The sequence below is a fragment of the Tachysurus fulvidraco genome, chromosome 24 (assembly GCF_022655615.1).
Source record: "Tachysurus fulvidraco isolate hzauxx_2018 chromosome 24, HZAU_PFXX_2.0, whole genome shotgun sequence".
NCBI classification, from domain to species: domain Eukaryota; kingdom Metazoa; phylum Chordata; class Actinopteri; order Siluriformes; family Bagridae; genus Tachysurus; species Tachysurus fulvidraco.
The window spans coordinates 10,554,225-10,580,959 of record NC_062541.1 but is presented as its reverse complement, the minus strand read 5'-3'; the positions used below and the strand labels follow the sequence as shown (position 1 = coordinate 10,580,959).

General features: G+C 38.0%; 3 protein-coding genes across 3 annotated transcripts in view; 1 reads left to right on the top strand and 2 right to left on the bottom strand.

Moving 5' to 3' along the window:
• dlgap3 (discs, large (Drosophila) homolog-associated protein 3) overlaps positions 1-4,126 on the bottom strand; it is a 143,014-nt gene extending 138,888 nt beyond the window's left edge. The window contains exon 1 of the mRNA XM_027175943.2: positions 3,961-4,126. The gene's annotated coding sequence lies outside the window, so the exon portion shown is untranslated. The remainder of the gene's footprint in view (positions 1-3,960) is intronic.
• Positions 4,127-8,272: 4,146 nt separating this feature from the next.
• Positions 8,273-13,502, top strand: gja4 (gap junction protein alpha 4). The gene is made up of 2 exons (XM_027175522.2): positions 8,273-8,417; positions 10,535-13,502. The coding sequence occupies exon 2, from the start codon at positions 10,544-10,546 to the stop codon at positions 11,588-11,590; it is 1,047 nt and encodes a 348-aa protein (XP_027031323.1). The 5' UTR covers positions 8,273-8,417; positions 10,535-10,543; the 3' UTR covers positions 11,591-13,502.
• Positions 13,503-25,085: 11,583 nt separating this feature from the next.
• smim12 (small integral membrane protein 12) lies at positions 25,086-26,370 on the bottom strand. The gene is made up of 2 exons (XM_027175919.2): positions 26,310-26,370; positions 25,086-25,917 (listed from the first exon to the last, which is right to left on the bottom strand). Exons 1-2 carry the CDS (start codon positions 26,310-26,312, stop codon positions 25,627-25,629), a joined length of 294 nt encoding a protein of 97 aa, XP_027031720.1. The 5' UTR covers positions 26,313-26,370; the 3' UTR covers positions 25,086-25,626.
• Between the last annotated feature and the right edge of the window lie 365 nt (positions 26,371-26,735).

Below are 26,735 nucleotides of genomic sequence, written 5' to 3'. Positions count from 1 at the left end.
ATGTAGAAGCACTAATGTTGAGAATAATGTTGTCATGTCATTCGATGTCATTCCTCACGATATAAAGAAGCTGACACGTTGTTTCACAAATCCTATAATGTTGGAGCAATGTATATCTAAGTAATCTAAAGCATAGCAGTGAGATGTGGCAGATATCTGTGATTGTTAGGGGATAAGAGATATTGAAAAATGCAATTGCTAGAAGCCTAATAAAAACACTTTACATCCTGCAGCTAAATGTTAAACTGGCCTGGCGCACATCATTTGATGAAAGCATTTGATGGTCACCTGCTTTTGCCAAATGAAAGACATTTTGTATCAACAAACTGTCACTAGGCATTGTTGTTTAACATTACTAGTTAAAAGCTGTTTAGTCTTTGCAGTGACTCGAGTCATTTGATTTCATTCATTGATTTGTTCAGTATAGAGTCTGCCCAAATGAGCAGCCTGTTCTTGCACAGGTATTCCAATCTGAATGGGAATCATTGATCATGGCAGTGGCCAATACTGATTTATTTTACCTTAGTAACTTGCTCAAAAGATTTTTTTGTAATCTAATCATGTCTAGCCAACAAACTTTTCACATGGAGTTTCAGCAGAGCAGAACATTTTACTCCATAAACCCAAAACAATAAAAAATACTTCTCAAGATCATACATAAATGGCCAAAACTCCCACATGGCAGGATCCCACACTCTCATTGCTGTGGGTGGGTTCAATTTCTAGGCAGGGAGCTAGAACAGCACTAAAAAGCTAACTCTTAGTGTGTTTTAAAGAATGTGTCCATTAGAACTTCTTCGGTGTCAGGCTCTGTTTGTACTCCTTTACCTGGATGACTATCTGGGCAGACAGTCCCAAGTTGATTCAAGGAAATGCATGCAAATGCACTAAAACTAAAACTCAATTGGTTAATGAAAACATCACTCGACCCCTTAACAGACTGTTCAATAGCACAGCTACTGGTACGTGCTCGGAACCCTTGTGATGGCATTGATATACTCCACTAGTTTTACCCTACTGGTCCCCAATAAAAGGAAGGTTATATTCATAGCAGTGGTTCTACGATTGATTTGAACAACACATGCCACTTGGGTGAGTTGGGTTAACGATAATGGCCAATGGAAAAGCATGACGTAGTGGTGACATTTTATAGGCTATGCATATGTGGTTACAGTCACTATAATAAAAATGCATATAGATTTTCCTATAGTTTTTTTCATCAAACAATATACAGCTACAATTTCATGATTGTTTATAACACTTGATATTCCAAGAATTATTTCGGTTAATTTCCACTCAGGACGTTTTTACAAAGTGTAACTTCAATTGCATGCAGTTTTCCAGGAAGTCCATGTACGTCTGTAGCCCCATATGAATATATGCACACTTATACCCTATACAAATTGTCATATTTGATGAAAATTATTTTTAAGTAGTTGTCTATTCTCTACTTTTAGATTGTGGGTTTATTGCAGCCATCTGCCTCAGCTGTTAACGTGATAAGGAGTGACTGCCTGCTCAGCATCCCACAGCTAATTGTTCAGGGTAGGTTACACTTAATGCTTCTAGTGATGATGTCATTTGGAATTTAGGCTGTTATAGAAGTTGTGCGTAAATCTCCAGTCCCAAACTCTTTTTGTTTTCAATCTGGTGGTGTGTACGATTTAGAAAAGCTAATTAGAGCAATCACTGAGATGCTCTACTTTGAGGGCTGAGTAGTTCTGGACCAGTGTAGCAATACTCTCACCAGAGAGGCTGCTGTATTGGATGCTTATTACTGTTTCAATCTTTAGTATCCGCAGGAGATTTTCCCCAGGTTGGATTGTGTTCCATTAACATCAACGTACTGTTATTTAGACTATCTATTTATTTGCAAAAAATAACTAGCTCATTATTTCTGTGTGACTGCTCACTCATTCTACTGTTGTGTACAAGATATAGATAGATTTAGTTTGATTAAATAAATCAAAGTATATCAAAGTTATTGCATATGTGTTAAAGGAGTATAAATCAAAATTAAAATGAAGACATTAACACAAATACCTCCTCCCTTAACCAACCCTAAATCTCTTTTAACATACTGCATGCGTTAAAATGTTTTTTTTTGTTTGTTTTTTTTACTAAAAAAAAAAATATTGAAATCATGAAAAAAGAACCACTGACAGAACCACTGAATAGCAAATTTGTTAATCTAAATTGTTTCTATGACACTTGTAATTATGGAAGGCCTTTAATAGTATTAAACACCTTATTGAACACCTTTAAACATTAGAGATAACATAGATTGGGATGAGAGAACAGAGGACAGAGAATGTCAGACTATAGGACAAAAAGGAAACATACTGTAGGCAAAGAAAGTTGAAAGGGAGAGAGTACAGTACAGTTAGGAAAAGAGATAAAGAAAGAGAAATGAGGTGATAGAAAGAGAGAAAAGAAAAGCCTTAGAGAAAAAGAGATTTAGGAACTGGAGATAAAAGACAAAGAGAATGGGCATGGAGAGAACAAGAGTGAATGAGTGAGTTTAAGTGTGGTATATGTGTGGGTCCTTCACTACAGTATGAATGACTCATACCATGTGTGTTCAAGTGCACCCATGTGTATCTCTGTGTGGCAGCAATTTTGCTTGGAAATGTGTTTCATTGTTTGTGTGAGTGAAACACAAAATAATTGTTATACTTACCACTGCACTAGTCAAAAATATGCATATAATCAGTGTAATCTGAGATCAAGGAAATCTCTTGTGTTCTTTTGTAAACATAGGTGACTACGGCTGCGCCGGTGTACTAGCTTACATTCGTGTTACATCACATTTGTGATATTCTATAACTATTAGAGATCTTTCAAATTTGACCCCAGTAACATTAAGCCAGAGGTCTGAAATGTGCAGCAGATACCGGGTAGTAGCGTGTGGATATTAGGAAAACTAAAAGCAGCGTTGACTGAACATTTGTTTGAAGAATATTTGCCAGAGCATTATCTCTTGCAGCACTTTTATCTCTGGCATACACTGCTTAAATAAAATATGCCTGTTTCCTTTAGATTTGTTACTGACTTGTATGTCCGGATCTTTGTGACGTGAGGCAGTTACTTTACAATTGAACATTTAAATTTGCAGTTTGTCTATGCATTTTCAGTGATATTCTGTTATACACAGAAATTAATTTCCCTCAGTACTCAGTGGAAAGAAGAAGAAGAAGAAGAAGAAGAAGAAGAAGAAGAAGAAGAAGAAGAAGAAGAAGAAGAAGAAGAAGAAGAAGAAGAAGAAACACTTTGTCTTCCATGCTGCAACATATTTTTGGTTTACATTTTACAGTTTATTTTTTGACAGGTCATCAAATTTACCATTAAATCTAAACAGATTTAGTTAGAATTGAAAATAAATTTGAACTGTAAGTGTTTTACAATCTGGAAATGGGCAATTCAAAATGTAAGTTCATATTAGGTTTATGTATCTTGAGTAAAAAAAAAAAAATCTCAGTCATAGAAAAAAAGTGACCCTGCTGATAACCAAAAAGCAAAAAACCAAAAATCTTAAGGCAGATCTGGAAACATAACCAACTGACCTGTCGGTAGTTAATCAATAAATATGATAATCACTCTTGGGCCGGGGGTTGAGGAGTAGGGCTGTAACTACGGACTGATTTTCCGCTTACAACTGTGTCCGTATCCCTGCTTTGGGAGTGTTTCCAAGCGATCACGGCTCTACTACACATGCGCACCAGGATTTTCAGCAGATAGCTGGAATGTGTAAAGTGCTGATCGCTTGCCCGGGTTGTATTGTACGGGTCATGACTGAACTTCCAAGTGATTGCGCACGGCGTATGCGCACTGGGTGCATAGAAAGAATACTCAATATACTGTATAGAAAATCTACCTGTGCTCCGGTTTCCCATTATAACATGCAGTAGTCTACTGAACACCGACACTGGCTTGGAAAGCATCCCTCTGAAAGAGACTTACCTTACTTTGGAGTTCAGAGGTTAGCCTTGAATTTTCCTCTTTCTGTGGAACGGTTCAGTCAATATTCCTGTATGCAGCAGGCTCTCCTTTTCAGCAGTACAGAAATCCGGTGAGAGGAGCAAAGCTCGCTGCAGGTCTGTTATGTGCCGCTGGTTGTGATGTTCCGCGCGCTCAGGATTCCCTTCCGTCCCGGCGCTGCTCAAATCTTATTGGTCCAAAGCGGCCCGGTACCCAGAGGAGGGGCGTGGCTAAGAGGAGAGGCTTTATACAGCGAAGTGTGCACACTAGATGATGCTACACTCTACAGGCTCAGAGAAATAAAATGAGATCGCCAAAGTATAGTAAAAGAATAAATCAAGGCTTCTTAGAAAAAAGTACAAAGGGCTGAGTCATATTCATTCCTCTCTCTCTCTCTCTCTCTCTCTCTCTCTCTCTCTCTCTCTCTCTCTCTCTCTCTCTCTCTCTCTCTCTCTCTCAATGTAGGCCATGCAATCCCAATTATCACCCCAACCTTAAATCACATCTTTGAAAAGTCTATTATTGTAATTACAATTCACGCAGACATAATAGGCCTAATTTCTATCTACCTCATGATGATCTAAATAATCCTGCTTGTGTTTTGAACAAATCCATTACTGCAAATAAAAGAAGGAACCTTAAAGCTGGTACCTTGGAACTCCTATCTTTTGCACTTTGTATATTTTAGAGTGTACCATTAAACACATTTAATGTACATAATTGGACTGTATATACCTTTAAGCTTTAAAGCTTTATACCACTCACTGCACCTATTTAGGTAAAAGATACACACTAAAGTTAAAAAATGGTATGCATGTAAGGGTACCACTACTACTAGGAAAGGATATTTCAATGCCTTATTTTTCTGAGAGTGCTTGAATACAGAGCTGTAATGTCAGATGATGCAATTATGTAAGGAACAATTCTCGCATTCAATTTTGCAAATGCAACCTTGCATTGTTCATAATTAGGTTAGTTTATAATAATTACTTTCCCCACCTCATGGACATGACCTTCCCAACTTTCAGGAGAGCTTTGTGGTAAATAATTGCTGTAAGGGATTGTAGTGGGTTGGGTACCACAGAGCAGATGTTAAGATCATCTTCATGAGTACAAGGCCATGACTGGAGCTATTATTTTAATTTGATGTGGGGGTTGTTATGAGTGTATAATAATAACAGGTTGATGACATCAAGGCAACCGTGTCTGTCTTTATCATATAATCACGAAAATGTCCTTGCTGAAACACTATATCTCAGTCTATTAATATACAATGCTCTGATCTTAGTATACTGAGTATTGTTACATTGTGACATTTTCTGAGGTCTCTTTCATAGCCATGAGATTCATATTTATTATGCATGAATGCCAGAGCAAAATCTGACATGTCATTTTTTTTTCATGATCTGTACATTTTCAACCTCAATGCTGTAACCTAATTCAGGCTCAATGCCAGTTGCCTCCTGAGAAACACGTCCAGTATTTCTGAACACAGCTGGCTCTCTCATCCCCAGTCACAGCCTATTCTCAAACATCAAATTAACCAGGAAAATTGAATAAATGATAAGCTTAAAGCTGAAAATTTCACTCAAATGTCTCTAAGAAGTAAGTAAGTAAGCAGTAAGATTAAAAGCATTACCTGGAATCCTGGCATACTGAACTAGTCCCTTTGAAAGAGTATCTATCACTTCAAAACCATAGAAGAAAGCAGTTACAGATATACTGTAGTGCTAAAAGATAGCAGCTGCCAAACAACTTTTCAATAAACAATGGCATCAAAATCACCACTAATATGACTCACAGAGACAGAGCATTATTCAGATACAAATATAATCTTCAAAAATAACCAGGGATAATTAAGAACACATTGTACATTTATGATAGAAAATAAAAAAGGAGAATATGTCATCACACAAAGTAACAAAACCATTACAGCCTAATGTTCTCTGTCATTATGTGAAGAGACCTGGCTTTCTGGAGAACAAACTGAAGAAAACTGTAAAGCTCAATGATTCATTAAGAGTCTGTATTTTTCCACCAGGCTGTAGGCCTTCTGACAGGATTGGCATGCAATTTTCGCAAGCGACATTCACCGCCTCCAGCAACAAAAAATCTCAGATGTTGTGTGAATGAATGCAAAGCAATGTCACGCACATGCACACGCACAACACACACGCACAACACACACGCACCCAGAGCTCTTTATTTATGATTCAAGTCTATAGTGTTTCATCTTTATTCATCTATTATTCAGAAAGGAGATGCTAAAGCTATTTTAAATACAGTGAAGTTGGTTTTTAGTGTGAACAACGGTTATCTGAGTAAACAGTAAAATGGCTTGAGTGAATTCAGCACCTTGGCCAGCAACCTCAAACTCTCTCGAGACAGTAGATCAGTTTCACCAAAGAGTCACCACGATAATTTTGAAGAATACTCATCCTGTTGTTGCCAACTAACACTGTTGCCATGGTTGATAATATACATTAAGAATGTGTTCATGGCATTATGCAAAGGGAAAAGATAAAGTATGGATATTACTGCAGGAGAAGCCAGGATAATGAACACATCTGGGAGAAATAACTATTTATAATAGGATTAACACTAAAGTTTTTTTCCCTGCCCTAAAACATTGTGTTTGCCACACCGTCATGTCTCCCACTCATGCTTGTATAGTCCACAAAAATCATGACACCAGAGCCTACTTTGTCAGCTTCATAATTGAAAAAGAAAAAAAAGCCAACACCCTCAGGGGCCTGTGTCCAATCACAGTTAAAGGTCAGTTCTGAATTTAGTGCACAGTCATGGCCTGTCCCTCCCAGATGTAGCCTTGTGGACTACAGAACAACCTCTCAATATTAACTTCCTCTATTCTTTTAATCTTTAGTTCTGTATCAGAGATAGGGCATTTACAGCTTACATTCAAATATGGTTTTGATTTATGAACATGGACTTGCTGTTACATCACATCATTATTTAGAAATTGCCTTTTTCACAGAAGCACAACCTCTAGTTCCCTGCAATCAAAATGGTTTCATAATGACACGCCAGAGAGGGAAGCATTTGTCAGAATGATTCATTGCCAATTGAACAGACTTTAGAAAATGCTTGCTTTCTTTGGTTGCCTCAAATAGGCCCTTTATTCTACCAAGCAATTAAAATATTGACACTTTGTATGACCCATCACTGTTAGGCATGGCTTATAGGCAAACCACGACCATAAATCAGCTCTCTATATGAAATAACTGAAAAACACACTGTTCAAAACATGAACCGTGGATAATGCATATTCTGACAAATGTAGTGAGAATATAATACAACCAACAGTTATGTTGGTTTGGCCAACAGTAAATTCAACATTACTCATAACAATATTACACTTAATAATAAACAATCACGAATTTTATTTTAATAATTCAAACAACAATTGCATTAAAGCAGGGCAGGTGATGCATAATATAATATTCATGTCTTTGTGTTTACAATTAAACTTCTGGCTATACAACTATTTGATTTCATTCAGGAAAATGCCTAGGGAAGACCAATCACATTTAATATGTAAGCACTCTTCTGACTGCATACCATTTACTCTCGCATTCCCCCTTGATGAGCAAGCGAAAATTTATATAAATATTAAATGTAATTCACGTGTTAAATCTACCTTTCACTGTTAGTGTGCTCATTTTGACATCTTCACGAACCGCAAGAGGCCCTCTTAAATAAGCTGAAGTGACACCTTGTGGTGGTACAGGGAAATGCAGCCTAATCGATCATATTTTATTGTTAGTATACAGTATGCTTGTTTGTTACCACATCCAAGTCAGATGTACAGAAGTTCTCAAAAATACATAATTAAAAGAAATTAATTTGACGAAAGTTTAGCAAGAATATATCATTATTACAATATTGCTGCAGCAAATGCTGCATGTTTTAAGATGTTAATAATGAAGATAATAATTTTCTAATAAATTGTAAAAAAAAAAAAAAAAAAAAAATCACCTATAAAGAATAGGATGCAAATTAATTCAGCTGTCATTTTGGTTATTAAAGGCCAATTGACTTTTATGGTCGGCTTTTTGCAGCACTCTGTCAAAACAAAAACATGTAATTAAGTTGAATGTTGAGCACTTCATCAGGATCATGAAGAGAATATTAAAGAGTCTGAAGACATCTTATAATAAACATGTAGCTTTATGACCTAGGGTTGAATATCTATGTGATGACATTTAGCCAGTTTAAAAGGCAGAAGCAAAAGCGGGCTATTTTTGAACACATCCATCCCTTTTCCTGGACCAGGTTCCTGTGGGAGTGCCTGGGAAAGTTACTCGCCCTCTGCTCTCTTACTGCCAGGAACACCAAGGCATCATTACAAGCTCGGTTACAGCTAAACAGACACACAGAGTTGCGGGATCATCAAAAGGCCAGGAAAAACAGAGAGACAGGTAGGGATCATGGGTCACAGATCTGGTCTAGTCACAAAGTGTGTGTGTGTGTGTGTGTGTGTGTGTGTGTGTGTGTGTGTGTGTGTGTGTGTGTGTGTGTGTGTGTGTGTGTGTGTGTGTGTGTGTGTGTGTGTGAGTGAGAGAGAGTGAGAGAGAGAAAGATAGAGAGAGAAAACATTGTAGAGTTTCTGTTCTGTTTACTGTATTTCTATACAATTCGCCCCTGTAAATCACTTATTTTACATATGAATGAATATCTTAAGTAGAAATTCATCTATTAATTACTAAATCAATATAACAACAACAACAACAATTATTATTATTATTATTATTATTATTATTATTATTATTATTATTTATGGAGGACGGAGCACTTATACTGCAGTCTGTATTGGCTTTCAGCTTGTGTTAGTATTTACATAAAAAAAAGTCCTTTGGGGCAAAAAATACAGCACAGAAAGACCATTTTGTTGTAAAGGATGTTTACACAGATGCAAATCATAGCAAATGCCAACTGTTTTGTCCCCCGGGCCTAGCAAAAGTGCATGAGAAAATTATAACTGTGTTATAGTGTTAGAAAGGAGAGTCAAGTCAGTAGAGTTGAGATTTGGAACAAACAAGATTTCCTCTATAGCTCATTAACTATTGGACTAAAAAAAAAAAAACAAATCAGGCAAGAGCCACTGATTTAAATATTTGTTTCATTGGTCATATATGCAAGCTGTAACAACTGGGCTATTAGAAATCCTGAAATGGCAACAATATTAAACCAAATAGGATCATCAGCTTACTGTGGTTTTATAATAGGCCTGTTCTAAAGATTTAAATAAACAAACAAACAAACAAACAAATAAATAAATAAAATTTAAGAAACAAATAAATAAAAAAATAAAAATAACAAAAATAATAATCAATAAATAAATACAATTACAATATTATAAATAATAAAATGTAATTATATTATAAATTACAAAGATAATCCTGAACCTAGGAGTTTGAATCTTAGAATGTGTAAATACATTTTTTTTTAAAAACTGTACACCATTGTGTTTTTACAAACAAATTATACTTTTATCATTTTATTTATTACAGTACACATAATCCAGATGTTGTCCTTACAATCTCAATAATGTGAACCAAGCATTTGTGAAAGTGTAGGAACTTGTATGACAGACACTCCACAAAAGTACAAATATATAAAAACATGTTTAGTCAAATATTACATATGTGGTGAAGTTATTTGTTAGGATGTTTTGAGTTTCAGCTGTCAGTGTAACACCTTTCCAAGGCTTTCCAGCACAGGAGGACAGTAAAGGTTACACTTTCTGGTTTCTTAGAAAAGTGACTAACTGCATTTTAATGAGTGAATGAGTGAGGAGAGATTTTGCTGAGGGAACAACTGTTTCTCATTGTTATAATGTGAGAGATAACAGGGACATTCTACAACATTAAAGCTAACTCTAAACTGTTAAAGTGTGCAATCTAGCATTCATTAATAAATTAAACCTTGAAATTGTTGCCAAATTGTTGTGGTATAAATAGACTAGTATACTCCAGACTGTGCTGTTAGAGACAAATCTTTTTCACTTCACAATAGGGTGTATCACACAAACCCGGCATGGATTATTTTCATAAAACACCACTGTCTATTGTGTGTTATTCCTTCCTAAATGAATGTTTGAAGGATAAAGGATTCAAAAGAAATTTTCAGTAGAACTCACATGGAATTTGTGTCTAGAGTCACGTCATTTTAATATACTTATACGTGAATGTGTGCAAGAGTGATGTTCTTTCTATTTGTCACTATTGCAGCCTGAACTCATCAGGAATTCAGACCACGATCTGAATAAATAATGCAAATGATTAGGTTTGCACTATTGACAATTATTAATAAAATAATAATTCCTGAAATTCATGTACAGAATTAAATCTGTAAAAGTTTCAAAGAAACATTATTCTCTGTGTACATTGGGACTCTGAACATAACCCAGTGCTAATCCTACATGCTATCACTTGTCACTACAATGTTGAAAATAAGACTTTGAACATTTCTTTTTATGTAAACTGCATATTCTTGACTTCCCTGGTTTAAATTGTGTATGTTTGTGTGTCTGCAGGTGCAGAGGATGTCCAGAGGTGACTGGGGTTTATTAGAAAACCTGTTAGAGGAAAGTCAGGAGTACTCAACTGGTGTTGGACGCGTGTGGCTCACTGTTCTTTTTCTCTTCCGTATCCTCGTCTTGTGTACTGCAGCTGAGTCTGCATGGGATGACGAACAGGCCGATTTTGTTTGCAACACCAAACAGCCCGGCTGTGAGGCTGTGTGCTACGACAAGGCTTTTCCTGTCTCTCATTTCCGTTACTTTATTCTGCAGGTCATCTTTGTCTCTACACCCACCATTTTATATTTTGGTTACGTGGCACTAAAGAAAAACAGGGTGCTAGAAGAGGAGAAAGAGAAGCAGCATGTCAGACAGAAGGACCAAAAAAGCAAAGAATTCAAGCTAGATGTGATACAGGAAGAGAATGAAGATGGGATACCTCCACTAAAGGAAAAGAAGCTTCCTAAGCTCAGGGGGAAGCTACTGGGTGCATACACTGTCAGCATCATCCTCAAAGTACTAATTGAGGTTGGCTTTATTGTTGGGTTGTGGTTCCTCTATGGATTTGTAATTCAACCCAAGTATGAATGTCAGAGAAGTCCCTGCCCCCACACGGTGGACTGTTTTGTCTCTCGGCCCACCGAGAAGACCATTTTCACTATATATATTCAGGCCATAGCATCGGTCTCTGTGTTGCTCAATGTTGTAGAGCTTTTCCACCTTCTTCAACTGTCCATTACACATTACATGGAGAAGAAGTACCAATGTCAGCAGATAGGGGTGCCACGAGTAATAGAGAAAACTCCAACAAAACTGCAGTCAACCAAAGATCGGGTTCGAACTTATCAGGAAAAAGGAAATCTATATCTTCCAGCAGAAAACAGCAGCTATGCTCAGTCTGTCGTGGAGTGGACTGAGAATATGCCGCACCCATCTGATCGTATGCTTCCAACATACTTAAACTGTATCAGTGACACCACAAATAGAGGTCACTACAAAAAGGATGTTTGCACCAAACCCAATAAGAGTGCTGCTAAAGAGAAACACTCCAATGATCAACATTATGTGTGAGCTCAGGCGATCAGTATATGTTCGTGTGTTTTGGAAAATCAGAGGGCGGGATGAAATTCCACTTTCTGCTCCCAGAGCATTTCTGTGAGACAGATGCCATTTCCTCCATTTCCTGTTTGGATAAAGTGGAATGTACTTTGTTGTAAACTGGACATTTAAGGATAGGAAAGAGAGATAGGGTAACACTGATTGTCAAGCATTAGTAATTAGCATTAGCATCAGTAAATAAGGTACAGTGAAACATCATAATTTAAGGAATAGTCTACTGTAGAGTGTTAAGATTTTCGCTCAACCTAATGCCTGCTAATGAGCCAAAGTGTATGTTTTATATGTTAATGTGTATGATTATACATGTTCATCTACATGTGTGTTCTATATGTAGCTACATACGTATATAAATAACATATTAATGAACAGTATAGTAAAGATGCAGGATTTAGGTTTTTAACATTAGTGGGCAGTGAATGGCCACAACAGAGTTTCTTTAATTATAGTATTTAACATTTAACATGCATAAGGTAGCTACATTCTAGGCCTAATCACTAAGCTATTGTAAAATGTCACTTGAGACTAAAAGTCCATCTGCTTCTGGGCTGCTTTTTGTGTTTCCTTTTTCTCTCTGTTTCTATAAATCTACAGCTGGTACCTGCAAATAATGTTGGATAACAGCATTGCATGTTTGCTTACAAGTGAACCGATTTTCTAATTAGAACCAGCTAGCTAGCAGGTGCCAAAGAATCAGATGCAGTTGCAGGTAAAATTCAGTTTAATAATAAACTCAGGCAAACTGTCAAAATCAGCATGTAGGATCAAAAATGTTAGGCAGGCTATGGTCAGGTGATTAGCAAAGCAAGGCAAAATCAGCAATGTAAGAATGGAAACTAGGGTCAAATTATGAAATCAGAAAGGCTTCAAACAACAAAAGGCAAAATGAAATTAATTAAATGATTCTGAAATAAAGTCCTTTTAAACAGTCTGTTTGTGTGTGTGTGTGTGTGTGTGTGTGTGTGTGTGTGTGTGTGTGTGTGTGTGTGTGTGTGTGTGTGTGTGTGTGTGTGTGTGTGTGATGTGTGTGATGTGTGTGATGTGTGTGATGTGTGTTTGACTGAACTCAAGCGCCTGGCTGGAGTGCATTCCCGGGTGACTGCGTTTGTAGGACCATTTTTTCTCCTTCATTCCTGAAAAGACTAGTTAGCTTAAACTTTTACTGTATCTGTGTATATTTAAATGTATTTAATGTTTATACTTTTCATAAGCACAGTATTGCAAGTAATAACAAAATTTCAACATGTAGTCAATAGAGATAATGTTACCTAGCCTAGCTAGTAGATACAAAACTGAGATAATGTTGTTTTGGCAAAGCTACAGTATTTTCAATTTATTTTGTAGCAGAGTCAAAACAGAATCAATCAGAAGCTACAATAAACTGCTAATTCTTGTTACCTGAGTGAACCAACAGTGAGAATTGTCTGTACAAAAAAAGAAATTCATAGTGTGATGGATGGTCACGCATATGTCACACACATACACATGCAAAACTTAACACTACTGTATGTGCCAAATGTCTAATAGGAAGCTAGCTGACTAGCAGCTAGCATGCTTTACTTCAACTACTTTTATCTCTGCTGTTTTTTGTTTTTTTTTTTGTATTTTTATATTTTTCTAGAAAAAGGAGGAGGGGAGTCTCTGCAATCTAAATTAGCACATCAAATCAATGTAACTATCTATGGAATTAAACAGGCTTTCAAGTCTCTCAGGCAGTCTCAGGCATTAGAGTCACCCACACTGTTAACAAAGAAGTGTATTTCTACTTGTATTAGACAAAAATATTCAAGTTAAATATACGAATATTAATTATATTTTGCATCTATTCTATTTGCTTTTAATAAAGATCAATTGTTTTCCTTGTTTATCTGCTGGCTATATTTCTAAGGTACTATAGCGTAACAGTAACAGAGTAATGATGTGAAACACTGTTGTGATTCTACACTATTTCTGGTCTTTATTTAATTATACAGTGATACCTCGAGATACGAGTGCATCTACATACAATTTTTTTGAGATACGAGCTGTGATTCGACCAAATTATTGTCTTGAGATACAAACAAAATTTTTGAGGTACGAGCATCCGAACCGACACCGTCGAAACAAAGATCCCCAACAACAACGTGTGAGATACGAACATCCCAGAAATAGTTGCAAATGGTCGTGCATCAGCGTTGTTTTATGACACCTGCTGTACACATTTCCGAAACATTTTAAAAGGGAGGAAGAAACAAACCTCCTTGGACAGGTTTTTAATTAAAATGACCGGCAGATGTTAGTGAGTAAAGAGTGACAAAAAAAGGCAAAAACAAGTGAAGAGAAAAGCGATGAAGAAAATTAAGCAAAATTAATGTAAATAAAACAGAAATTGTAGCAATTAAGTTCAGTTAAGAGAATTTCAGTTAAGTTAATTAATTTTAGTGAAGTTTAGTTAAGTTCCATTTAAGTGTAAAGTAGCATTAAGAGTGTACAGTAGCAAGTAAGTGAACGAAAGTGAAAGTGTAATTCCTACTAACTCCTCCGCCTGTTTACTCCTCCCTCAACCTCCGTGCGCATTTGTGATCCTGACCACTGCAATGTACAAATGGCTAGATTTGTCTTCATGCCTAATTTCTTCTATTGAGGATGGATCATAACTTGTGGAGCTCATTCCAACTTGGGTTGTGGGATAAAACCAACATCACCACCCCCTAAATACTGCCCAAACACTTCAGTCTGTTTTAATTCTGACCTGGGAATATTTTATAATGCGACATGATACATGCTGTTCAGAGGACCTTCCTTCTGATAACAAGGCTTCCTTCTGATATCACCTCTTCCTTCTGATGTCACCGCTCCCTTCTGATGTCACTGGTTCCTTTTTATGTCACCGCTTCCTTCTGATGTCACCGCTTCCTTCTGATGTCATCACTTCCTTCTGATGTCATCGCTTCCTTCTGATGTCACCGCTTCCTTTTGATGTCACCGCTTCCTTCTGATGTCACCGCTTCCTTCTGATGTCATCGCTTCCTTCTGATGTCATCGCTTCCTTCTGATGTCACCGCTTCCTTCTGATGTCACTGCTTCCTTCTGATGTCACCGCTTCCTTCTGATGTCACCGCTTCCTTCTGATGTCACTGCTTCCTTCTGATATTACCTCTTCCTTCTGATATCACCTCTTGCTGAATAGTTCATTCAGAACCATTAAACGCTTTGCTGAACAGAATGGGATATGAAATACATTATTTCTCTTTCTTTTTGACAAGCATAGACAAGAAGCAGCTTTAAAAGCACCCTGTGTGAATATTTTATATTTTACGTGGTTGGGCTATGGCATCTGAAAGCTACAAGGTCCAAATATCCTTGTGTGCACCTCCTTACATCTCTAACATTCCACATGAAAAGATTAAGGGGTGAAGAAATCTGTGGATTCACCACTAGTTTGACAACATTCGCTAAAATTGCATTCTGAAGCAGAAATTAGACTCAAAGAAGGCATTGAAGGCCAAAGGGAGCAAAAACATTTCAGACCTTCTCTAAGCCCGAGTTTCTAATGTACAAGACTATAGTGTACATTTATATGTACAATTTATATGTGAACGGTTTAGCTTGCTCGACAAGAACAAGCCAGTTTGAGTGAAAACAGCATTATTGGAGATCAATATGCTAAAATCAGGAGTTGTCAATCTTAATCTCATAAATGCATAGGCATGGCAGTGCCTGATAGGGGTTAGAGTTTAAGTGATATGTGGATTTTGAATCAGCTGTGATCGATTAGAAAACTGGGATTATGGCTTAAGCAGAAGCTCGCAGAACTCTTTTCGGTTCTTTTTGTAACAGTCAAAGCACTATCATCCACTATTGTTTCTTAGCTAGAACTACAGTATGTTGCACTAACTTGATTAAATTAACTTAAAAAACATTTACATTTACATTTAAAGCATTTGGCAGACCCCCTTATCGAGAGCAACGTACATAGGTGCTTAAATCTCTAACATTGAATACATTAATGCTGGTTCACTAGGTTACATACTTAAGATACCATGAGTTTAAAACATTTGTTCAAAGTTACAATGAAAAAGTGTCAAAGTTTGTATTTTTTTTTAATGCAAAAGATAGGGGAAGAAGTGCTAGTTGAAGTGTTTCCTGAATAAGTAGGTCTTCAACCGCCGCTTGAAAATAGCCAGTGACTCAGCTGTCCGGACCTCTATGGGAAGTTCATTCCACCACCTTGGTGCCAGTACAGAGAAGAGTCTTGTAGTATTCTTGCCTCTTACCCTGAGAGATGGTGGAACCAGTCGAGCAGTGCTGGTAGATCGGAGGGTGTGGGGTGCAGTGCGAGGAATGATGAGGGCTTTGAGGTAAGAGGGAGCTGGTCCATTTTTGACTTTGTAGGCCAGCATCAGTGTTTTGAATCTGATGCGTGCAGCTACCGGAAGCCAGTGGAGGGATCGCAGCAGCGGGGTGGTATGCAAGAACTTTGGCAGGTTGAAAACAAGCCGGGCAGCTGCATTTTGGATCATTTGCAGAGGACGGATTGCGTTCATAGGTAGATCTGCCAGCAGTGCATTGCAGTAATCCAGTCTAGAAATGACAAGAGACTGAACAAGTACCTGAGCAGCCTGTGTGGACAAAAATGGCCGAATCTATTCTATTGTTGTAGAGAAGAAACCGACATGAGCGAGTCACATTAGCAACATGAGAGGAAAAGGACAGTTGATTGTCCATGGTTACCCCAAGGTTGCGAGCTGTGGCTGAAGGGGAGATCAGATCGTTGTGCAAGGATATAACAAGATCATGACCTGGGGATGAATCACCTGGGATGAACAGCAGTTCAGTTTTGCTAGGATTGAGCTTTAACTGATGAGCAGTCATCCATGATGAAATTTCTGCCAGACATGCTGAGATCCGGTCAGAAGCTGTGGCATCTGAGGGTGGGAAAGAGAAGATAAGTTGTGTATCATCAGCATAGCAGTGGTAAGATAACCCATGTGATGAAATAACTTCACCAAGAGAGTGAGTATACAGGGAGAAAAGAAGAGGACCAAGTACTGAGCCCTGTGGGATGCCAGTGGAGAGTCTGTGTGGAGCAGATGTTACTCCCCTCCATGTTACCTGATATGAGCGTCCTTCCAGGTAGGAAGCAAACCATTCCCAAGCTGATCCGCAAATCCCAAGACTCTTGAGGGTGGATAAAAGAGTCTTGTGGTTGACCGTTGAACGCTGCTGAAAGGTCAAGGAGGATAAGGATGGATGACAGTTTGGCTGATCTAGCAGCATGTAGCTTCTCAGAGACATCCAGAAGGGCTGTCTCTGTAGAGTGAGCTGCTTTAAAGCCGGACTGGTTGGGGTCTTGGAGGTTGTTCTGTGAGAGATAGACAGACAGTTGATTATAGACAATGCGTTCAAGAATTTTTGAAAAAAGCTTGTAGAATTCTTACATTCTGTGCAGACTTCCACACAGTGTTACTCAGTTTTATGTGCTTTTGTTTATTTGTCTACAGTAAAAAAAAAAAAAAAACATAGATCAAGATCTCATCCCAGGATCCCATTAGTCATAAGACTATGTTCTAGATGGGAGAGCAGTATTTTACAGTTTGCACTGCACACACTCATTCACACCATGGCAATTTAAAGGAGTCAAAATCCACATATGCTTAAAGGAGTTGAGAGGAAACTGGAGAACCCAGAGGAATCATGCCCTTAGAGATCAGAACTCCACAAGAACTCAAGCTCAGGATCAAACCATGGAGCTGTGAGGAAGCAATGCTACCCGACACACCACCATGCTGTTTCTGCTAGACACCATGACAACATTTTTGATATTTTTTGTGGAAATAAACAATGCATAATTATTTAAAATTTAAATCAACAGATTTTCATCCCTGTTGCTACAGAACTCTTTCCTTAAAGAGATAAATGGTAGGACTTCTATTTGTCCTGTTTCTGTGTAAACTGTATGAAATCCCACATTACTTAGTATTTCTACATTCCTACTGAGTTACAGTGCAGTTATCTCTCCAACCACTTCATATTGCAGATTGCAAATGTAAATCTGCATTAATCCCCATAAGGAAACTGTGTTTGTTCAGCCACCTCTCTATAAAACTGTAGGCAATTCACCAGCTGCCAATTTAATAAGTCCTTTTAATGCATGAGATCTTTTTAATGGGATCTGAAACAGTAAAATGCAAACAGAGCCAAGCACCATATGTTCTCACCTAAAACAATGATTTAAGTCAAGTCTCATTATGGGATATTATAGGAATAGTACAGAGAGTGCACACAAACGTGTAGCCTTAAATTTATCCTGGTGAAGTTTGAAGGTACATTTTGTGGTAAATCTCGAGAATATTGGGTGTGATGTGGGAAAATATCATGGATGGGATGGCAGTCCATTTGAGGACAACACACACACAAACACAGACACACACACACACACACACAGACACACACACACACAGACACACACAGACACACACAGACACACACAGACACACACACACACACACACACACACACACACACAGACACAGACACAGACACAGACACAGACACAGACACAGACACAGACACACACACACAGACACAGACACAGACACAGACACAGACACACACACACACACACACACACACACACACACACACACACACACACACACACACACACACACACACACACACACACACACACACACACACACACACACACACACCACTAGGCACACACCACTAGGCACAATTTAGATCATCGAATGAACCAGCAGCAGCTTTTTCGGGCTGGGATAAAACTAAGAAATCCAGAGGAAACCTACATGGAATCAGAGGACATGGCTTCAACCATGGACCTTGGAGCTGTGAGGTAACATCACTGTGCCACCCCCCAGGAAGTGTTTTGATGGCACAAAGAATGTGTTTATTTTTTTAGGGGAGTCGGCTACATTGCTGCTTCAACCTTTGTGACATTAATGAGCTACGTGCTGTGATACTGCCAAGCTTAACACAGACTTTCTGCACACCGCTAGCCCAGTGCACACTGCAGCAGTTGTCCTGGAGCAGAGTTCATCTTGTCATCTCTGGCCAAAACATTGTCTCTCAAGATGTTCAGGTCTGCAAACAGCGGGTAAATGGTGACCCTTTAGCTCCCTTTACTGCCAAACAAAGGGAGTTGAGCTGCCTGATGTGATTCTCTCTCTTTCTGGCTCAAGTTTTAAAAAGGCATATAAAACTCATGTCTTTCCCTTTCTTTACACAAAACTATTATCTTTCTTTAAACAAAGATAATGTAAACCTCTTACCATGTATTATCTGAACGATAAAGCAAACAAAAAATATCTAAAACCTAACATATCATTGTAATACATTTCTTCGTCTTATTTAGTTTGTCCTAAGGAACCCAAACCCATCTGCATTTAGCAGTGTAGTGGGTGGATTAAAACAGATTTAAAAAAATCGTCATTTTGAGATCATCCTTTACCCAGAAACCACAATGGTTCTTGGCTCTTTCGTCACTTGCATACTCATATCAGTATGAGTGAGTCACCCTTGTGTCATGTTGTTTCCTCTGTCCTGACTTTGTTGTACTGATTACTGATTCATTTCCTCCTGTACACTTACAGACAGCCAAAAGACACAAGCAATGACTTAACCTACCATACGAAGTGAAACCTTCAAACCCGTGTTGAGTTTCAGTCTTAATCAGGTGGTCCTGACTGGTGCTTTCCCTGAGGTGGTCTCGTGGCCACAGAGAATTGTACAGCTACCAGTAGAGGGAATACACTTGCCAACAGTAAGCACTCAGGAGTAAGGAGTTTTAAATGTTCTAAAAATGTGCAACATTGACTATTACTTTTTTGGGGGAATGGAGCATTATATAGGACCAGTTTTTATATCACTCCACTGACTGGAGTTAGAACATTTAGAATGGACTGCAAATTGTATGAATTGTTTTTAAATCTCTTAATGGAACTGAATCAACAAAAAGCTCTAAATGCCTGACAGACTGTGTCCCAAATAATCTGTTATAGGGTCATATAGTGCTAGCATTCTCCACACATAAACATCATCAAAGCTCTTGTACATTCTTCAGCTTCAGTGTCGATCACTGAAACATATTTTACCTTAGCATTTAAACTAAATTTTATATTTATGCCTTTATATTTATTACATTTATTACTTTACTATTACCTTTGTGCTGAAACCAGATTTTTACTCTATTTTTTACATTTTTTACGCGGTATAAAGATATTTATATTGTTATTAAATAATTTCTGCATTACTTGCCTATTTTCCGATTTTATATTGTTTACTTCCATTGTTCTTATAAATAATTCAGGCAAGCATCCATTTCTATATCATTTTAAATCAAATGCTCTAAAATGACTTTTATTTGTTTTTACACGGTTGGTTAGATCGACTTTATCTTCATTATAAAATTTTCTCTATTGATCAAACTGCTTTTATCCAGCTAGTTTAATACTGCAGATTCTTTTCCACATTAGAGTAAAATACTGAAAAATCTAAAACCTGGGATGATTTGGGACCACCGAAGAGCGGGGGCAGAACACTGAAACTTCCTGCCAGCTCAAGTGATGAAAGCACTTCTTTTCCACAGCTGTAGCCATAACAGAACAAAAAAACAATACCATCAATGAGCAGAAGCCTAAAAAAATAGGGACCTTTTACCTGGGAAAAAAAAATAAAGTTAGCAAGGCCAATCAGACATTTTCACATCACATCAGCTTTGCTTATTTAGACAATATCAACCCCCTAAAATAAACTTCCTGAATCAGAAACATAGTAAAAAGATTGTTTTCTCCCATAGCACCTAAACTAAGTCATCAAATATACAGGATTCTAGTGCATTTGCCCAAGATTAACATATTTGGTGGGGTCCTTAATTTAGACAGCAAAAAGGAAATGAGTTTGTGTCTGCTTCCTGATTCCACCGTGGCTCTCTCTAGGGATTGGTACAGAGGATTGTTCACTCTGACAATGGCGCAGCAGTGGGCATTGTTACATTGTTTATAATGAAGCCCCACCAGTACTATACAGATGTCACAGCCTCCTCATCAAAAGATTTGAATGGATGAGGCTGTAGGAAAGAGGATAAATAACACATTGTATATGAAATCCATTAAAATGCAAATTACACTTTTTCCAGCAAATTTTTTATTTCTTTTTTTCTTCAATAATTGTAGTGATGCCACCCCTGATATCGTTCAATGTTTTATGAAGCGTTTAAAATCATAGTTTAGCCACTTTAATTGATACACCTGTATACCTGTTCATTCATGCAACTATCCCTTCAGCCAATTAGGTGGTAGCAGGTAGATACAGTTATAGAGCTTCAATGAACCTACACATCAAACATCAGTAATGGAGAAAAAATGAGCTCAGTGACTCTGACGGTGGCACAGGCTCAATAAAACTGGATAGTGGTGACCCAAGTGGCTAAGGCTCTGGCTTATTGATCAGGGTCAGCCCGAGGGGTTCAAGCTCTGGCACCACTGAGCTGTAACTTTCGGGCCCTTGAGTGAGACCCTTAACTCATGCTGCTTAAGTGGCACTGTATCATAGCTGCCCCTGCACTCAACTTCCAAAGGGTTCCACTCTGCTGTAATATATACAGTGCTCGGCATAAATTGGAGTGATGTTTGCATCTTCTCTTTCAGTATTTCTGTGAATTCATGACGCGATCTATGAGATGCAATGCCCCGACACCTGCAGCACTCGTGCAACCCCACATGAGAACACTGCCACCCCCATGCATTTTACATTGTACTAATCACCCTTGTGACACCATACAGTTTAGAACCCATCAGAGCCAAAAACATGAATTTTTGTCTCATCACTCCAAAGTATAGAGAAACAGTAGTCTTCCCCTTCTTATTCTAGACGGCCTGTTTTGTGCATGGGCTTCAGCAGTGGCTTTTTCCTGGCGCACAGCCATGCATGCCACTCCTCTGCAGTGTATGTTGTATGGTGTCACCGGAAACACTCACCCCAGTTTGACTTTGTAATGATTTAGCCAACTCTGCTGAACTTGCACAGTGATTTTCTTCAATTTTTTTCATCATGAAATGCACTTGACAAGGTGTTAACTTGCAGGGACAGCCTGGATGTACACACACACACACACACACACACACACACACACACACACACACACACACACACACACACACACACACACACAAGTCCATCCTTTTTAAAAATGTGGATTACTTTTGTCACAGAAATGAAGCTTATTAGTAATGCTATAATAATTTCAGCCTTTAGCTTTTTTGTGCAACAAAAAAAAAAAAAAAAAAAATTGAGACATTTCTTCTCTATGTGCTGCCATTTTGTCAGCATTATAATGGAGCAGATTTTCTCAAATACCACCGTATTGTCAATTATTCTGTTGCCTCCTGTATGTTGATGGATTAGACTCATCTGATGGTGAATTCCTGTTAATTACAAATAAATTTAATGCTTTCTCTTAAAACATTTATTGGGGTGTACTCATTACTATTTTGTTAGAACAGTTCCAATTTTGACTTTGGTACCGCTTAATCTCATTTAAAACAAATGAACCAGATTTGCACAAATATCTCATTGCATATTATCCCACAGAAATGATTAATTTTAAAGCAAAATGGATGTTTTTCTGAGACATCTTTCAGGGTGTACTCATTTATGCTGAGCACTGCATGTGACAAAAACAAAGGCTTCTTCGTCTTCAGTTTAAGAATAGAAGCACAGGTGACATTTTTTCCAAATTGTCCAAATTCACGACACACTAATATCTGTTAAAAGCTATTATTTTTAGTCTACAATCAAAAGACTATCCTGAACCTTAAAGTACGACTCAAAGTAAACATCATCTGTTGAATACATTGAAAATGATTCCATTATATGCACATGTTCAGACATATTGGACCTTTACATAAAAATCTAGATCCACAACATTACAGGGTCAAAGGGACAGTGATGGAACCCCAGGGATTTAAGAATCCATGAGAAGTGGAAGTCATTCCTCCCTGCATCTAGTTCAGAGCAGAAAGTTGTGGGAACAGAACCATGTGACCCATGGGAAAGGGAAGGATTTAGAGCGCTGATGAGAATCTTGGAATTAAATAATAGTGCCGGCATTGTGCAGTGGGTCTGTACACATCCTGGTTAAAGCGGCCAGAGAAGGCTGGTGGCGGCGCTCCCTCTTCCCATTTCTCAAGTAACAATGGAGCCGTGTGCCTGTTGAGAATATACAGAGAATTACCTGTACCCCCCCCCCCCACGCACACACACACACACACACACACACACACACACACACACACACAATCTCCTGCTACTATAAACTCCTCTGAAATAACTTATTTCAACATGTTCAAAAATTGCATGTTTCATCACAACAAAGATTGTTTTTTTCTTTTCTTCTTTTTTAAATAAAAGCATGTCTTTTAAATAGATGTTTATTTTGAATGCATTCAGTTGTGAGGTTAAAGTGTTTTATTCTACCATTATTAATTATATAATTATAAAAAAGAAAAAAATATATAAACATGCGCAAAGTTCAACGACTGTTTTGTACCGCAGACTCTAAACTGGCCTCCATGGAGGGTGTGGACATCACTGAACACATAGATTCAGCTCTATTTTGAGCTTTTGGCATTACATTTTATTTTTTTTGGCTTCTCAATGAACTCCCTCATAAAAGACTGTTGGCACTATAAAAATATACATAAATCATGGTACCTTTGATGTGTTTATTCGCAACTCATGTGTTTACTTGTTTTTCTTTTGATCCTAACATTGATTTTTAGATATTTTTTTAACAACTAAAATCCTGTTTGCGATAATATTTTTGCCAGCTGTAACAACAGAAGCTACTGCTGTAATGTAATGCTGCTGGATTGGGGCTCCAATGCTGTTTAAAGGATCAGTAATTGGTTTGCTGTAAACACAACATGTTCAGGATTGTTTCCAGAAAGAAAAGGTTGCCTGTTTTTGTGGCTGATTTCATTGTTATAGAGCACTGAATAAATACTTGGACAATGATGCATCATTGCCAATACTTAAACTTATACTGACTTCTTTGTAACAGTGAAACATTCACTGGTGAATAGGTAAAGCTTTCCATTATTGTGTGTGTACACACGGCTAGTGAGACTCACATGGCCATTACGTATTTCCCCCTATAACCTGTGTCCTGCACCATAACCATGAGCAGTGCCATATATCTTAGAAACACTATGAACTGTGGATACATATTTAAGTGGATGTTTATTTATCTCTGTAATATTCAGGAGCAATGTCTGAATTGTGACTAGTATACTAACATGACCAGGAGTTAAACATATAGGAAAAATCTCCACTTTGAACAATTGGAATAATTATCTTGATATTGATTATTCATTACCTACTCCCACTCTGATAGCGCCGCACATGGCAGCCATGGTGCTTAGCTCTCCAGTTGTCATTTTTCTAAACATTGTAGTTGGCGGAGCAGCGACGCAGATCAAACACTTAAAGATGCGCAGATGGGGGAAGCGAGCCGGTGCGGATTTCAAATGTCGTTGCCTAGCATCCACCTGGCAAACCTCAGCTCTTTTCACAACAAAACGAACGAACTCCTGCACTCCTGAAAAGTTTTCACACACTGCTGCAGTGTGTTTTACGGAAACCTGGTTTAACGAGGCCAGGCCAGACAGCGTGCTATATGTCTGGTTTGACTCAGAAACAAAATCAGACATCAGAAGACTACAGAGAACGGTTTGGACTGCTGAAAGGATTATTGGTGTTCCTCTGCCCACCCTTCAAGAACTGTACATATCCAGAGTGAGGAAAAGAGCTTTGGATCTCTCACATCCAAGTCATCCACTTTTTGAACTTTTACCATGTGGCTGGCGGTACAGAGCCACAACTACCAGCACAACCAGACACAAGAACAGTTTCTTTCCCCAGGAAATCTACCTCATGAAGTTAAATGTTCTCACCATTATGGAATAACAATGTGCAATAACTTTACATTTAATTGTTACCATCTCCATTCAAGTACATCCCTGCATCGCATTCTATTCTACCATCTAGCACAGCTGTATATACAATTTATTTATTTTTAAATTTCTCTTATTATTTAAATTGTCTCTGTGTACTGGGAGCATGTGACACAAACAAATTCCTTATATGCGCAAACATACTTGGCAATAAAGCTTTCTGATGCTGATTCTGATAATTAGCATGTGATCTTCAATTTCTTCTGAGGTTTAGCCCGTAATGTTTTTTTTTTAGTTCTTTCGTCAATGTTTGTCTATGCTTAATGGTTTCCAACATTACTTACAATATCGTTGGAGATGATAGTACCAGCTTCTTAAGCAGAAACCAGAACAGCACCAGAATCACTAAACACATTAATAATATCTAAGGGGACACACGTGTTTTCCTTTGGTCGAACATGTAAACATTCAAGAATAAGCTGATGCTTGCATGAGAGGAAGTGATGTTTTATTGTTTGCTCTCTCTAAAACATGATTGTAATAGATTATTTTGTACTCTGTTATGTTTTAGTTCTGCATCTCTTCCACACCTTCATCCAGTCATACATAAAACTAGAAGTCTTTCTTTCCTGCTCATCCTTATGATAATCACTGAAAAGAGATGTATATAGAAGCTTCTGAAGGGTTTTCGCCAATGTGCTATAAACAACCATGTGTCCATGTGCCTATGGATTATGAACATTAAGCCACAAATGAACAAAACACATTCTTGAGTCTTTTCCATGGAGCAAACAAGACAATCACTGCATGCACAGGTTCCTGCTCTAACACACCCACTTTAATTCGGGAACAGTTGTTAAGTAGTTGATTACTGGATCAGTGGAAAAACTCATGTGCAAGACCAGAAATAAAAACCTGCAATGTAATGGATTGTATTATTATTGTCAACAACGTTGTACACAATGAAATGTCCTTACATACGGCATATTAGCTAGAATGTTCATCTCTTTGGGAAAGCTGACAGTACTCTAGCTAGCTTTTCTCAGGCCGGTTCTTTTCCAGTACTGCCCTGGGGGCGAACTCTAATCTGTCCTTCAGACTGACAACTTCCGTGCTGTCTCGGCCCACCAACTCCTCGAGCTTCCGGTCCTCACGAAGCTCCGAGATACCTCTCTCTTCTCCTGGGGTTTTTGGAGGTCCCCGGATGTACCACTCCAGGTGATACCCCACTGCTCCCACTACGAAGGCCACAGGGAAGGTCACATAGGGCGCGTAAGTGCGCATTGCTGCCCACATCACCGGCCACATGGTGGCACAAACAACCTGAATTCAAAATGGTCTGAATAAATAAACAAACAAACAAAAAGAGAAGGTTATACAATTCAAAGTAACACAAACTTACTTATGGGTTCATGTCATGTTAATTATCCTTAACGGCTTGCTAACATATAAACCAAAGATTTACATTATACTGCTTTGTCTTGAGTTTTAATACACTTTATAAAGAAACTTACTTGGGTTAAAAGGTCCAAAGGTTGGAGTCAGTTAAAATAATGCTAACTACAATTAGCTTCTGCTCTTTAACGTTCTTTAACGTTTAAAACAGCACGACAACGCAAATATACCTCATATAAGTGATTTAATTGTGTTCAGTTAAGGCACAAGCACAAGTAACACGATTACTGAGGGTTTATTTATAAGAACAACAAACACACCATGAAGTATTTTACCTTCTGGTGGCGCTTCAGAGCAATTCTTCCATTCACTCAGGTAGTGACGTCGAAAACACACTTCCTGTTTGTACGTACCGCCTCCTCCTCTTTGTGGACGTTCTGTGACGTTCCGTATTGTTATTGGTTTAAAATTCCGTCAGTTTCACCGCGTTGCTATGACGCCAGTACACGGTCTACGGGCGCCACCTAGCGTTCGTATTCAACAACAAACTTTCAAGATTTAACATTTTTATTGCCTTTGGTCTGTTATTTTAATTATTAGCGTAAAAATAAAATCTAATTTCCTTTTAGAATTAGTATTAATGCTTTAATAATTTACTTTCTCGTCCAGGACATTTTATTTCAGCTGACACAATAAAAGCTTGTTTTCAATGTTTGGATTAAACCTATTCAATTAAAGTCATCAGG

What these genes read in the sequence shown, in the direction of transcription:
- gja4 (XM_027175522.2), top strand. Translation starts at nt 10,544, where the DNA reads ATGTCCAGAGGTGACTGGGGTTTATTAGAAAACCTGTTAGAGGAAAGT.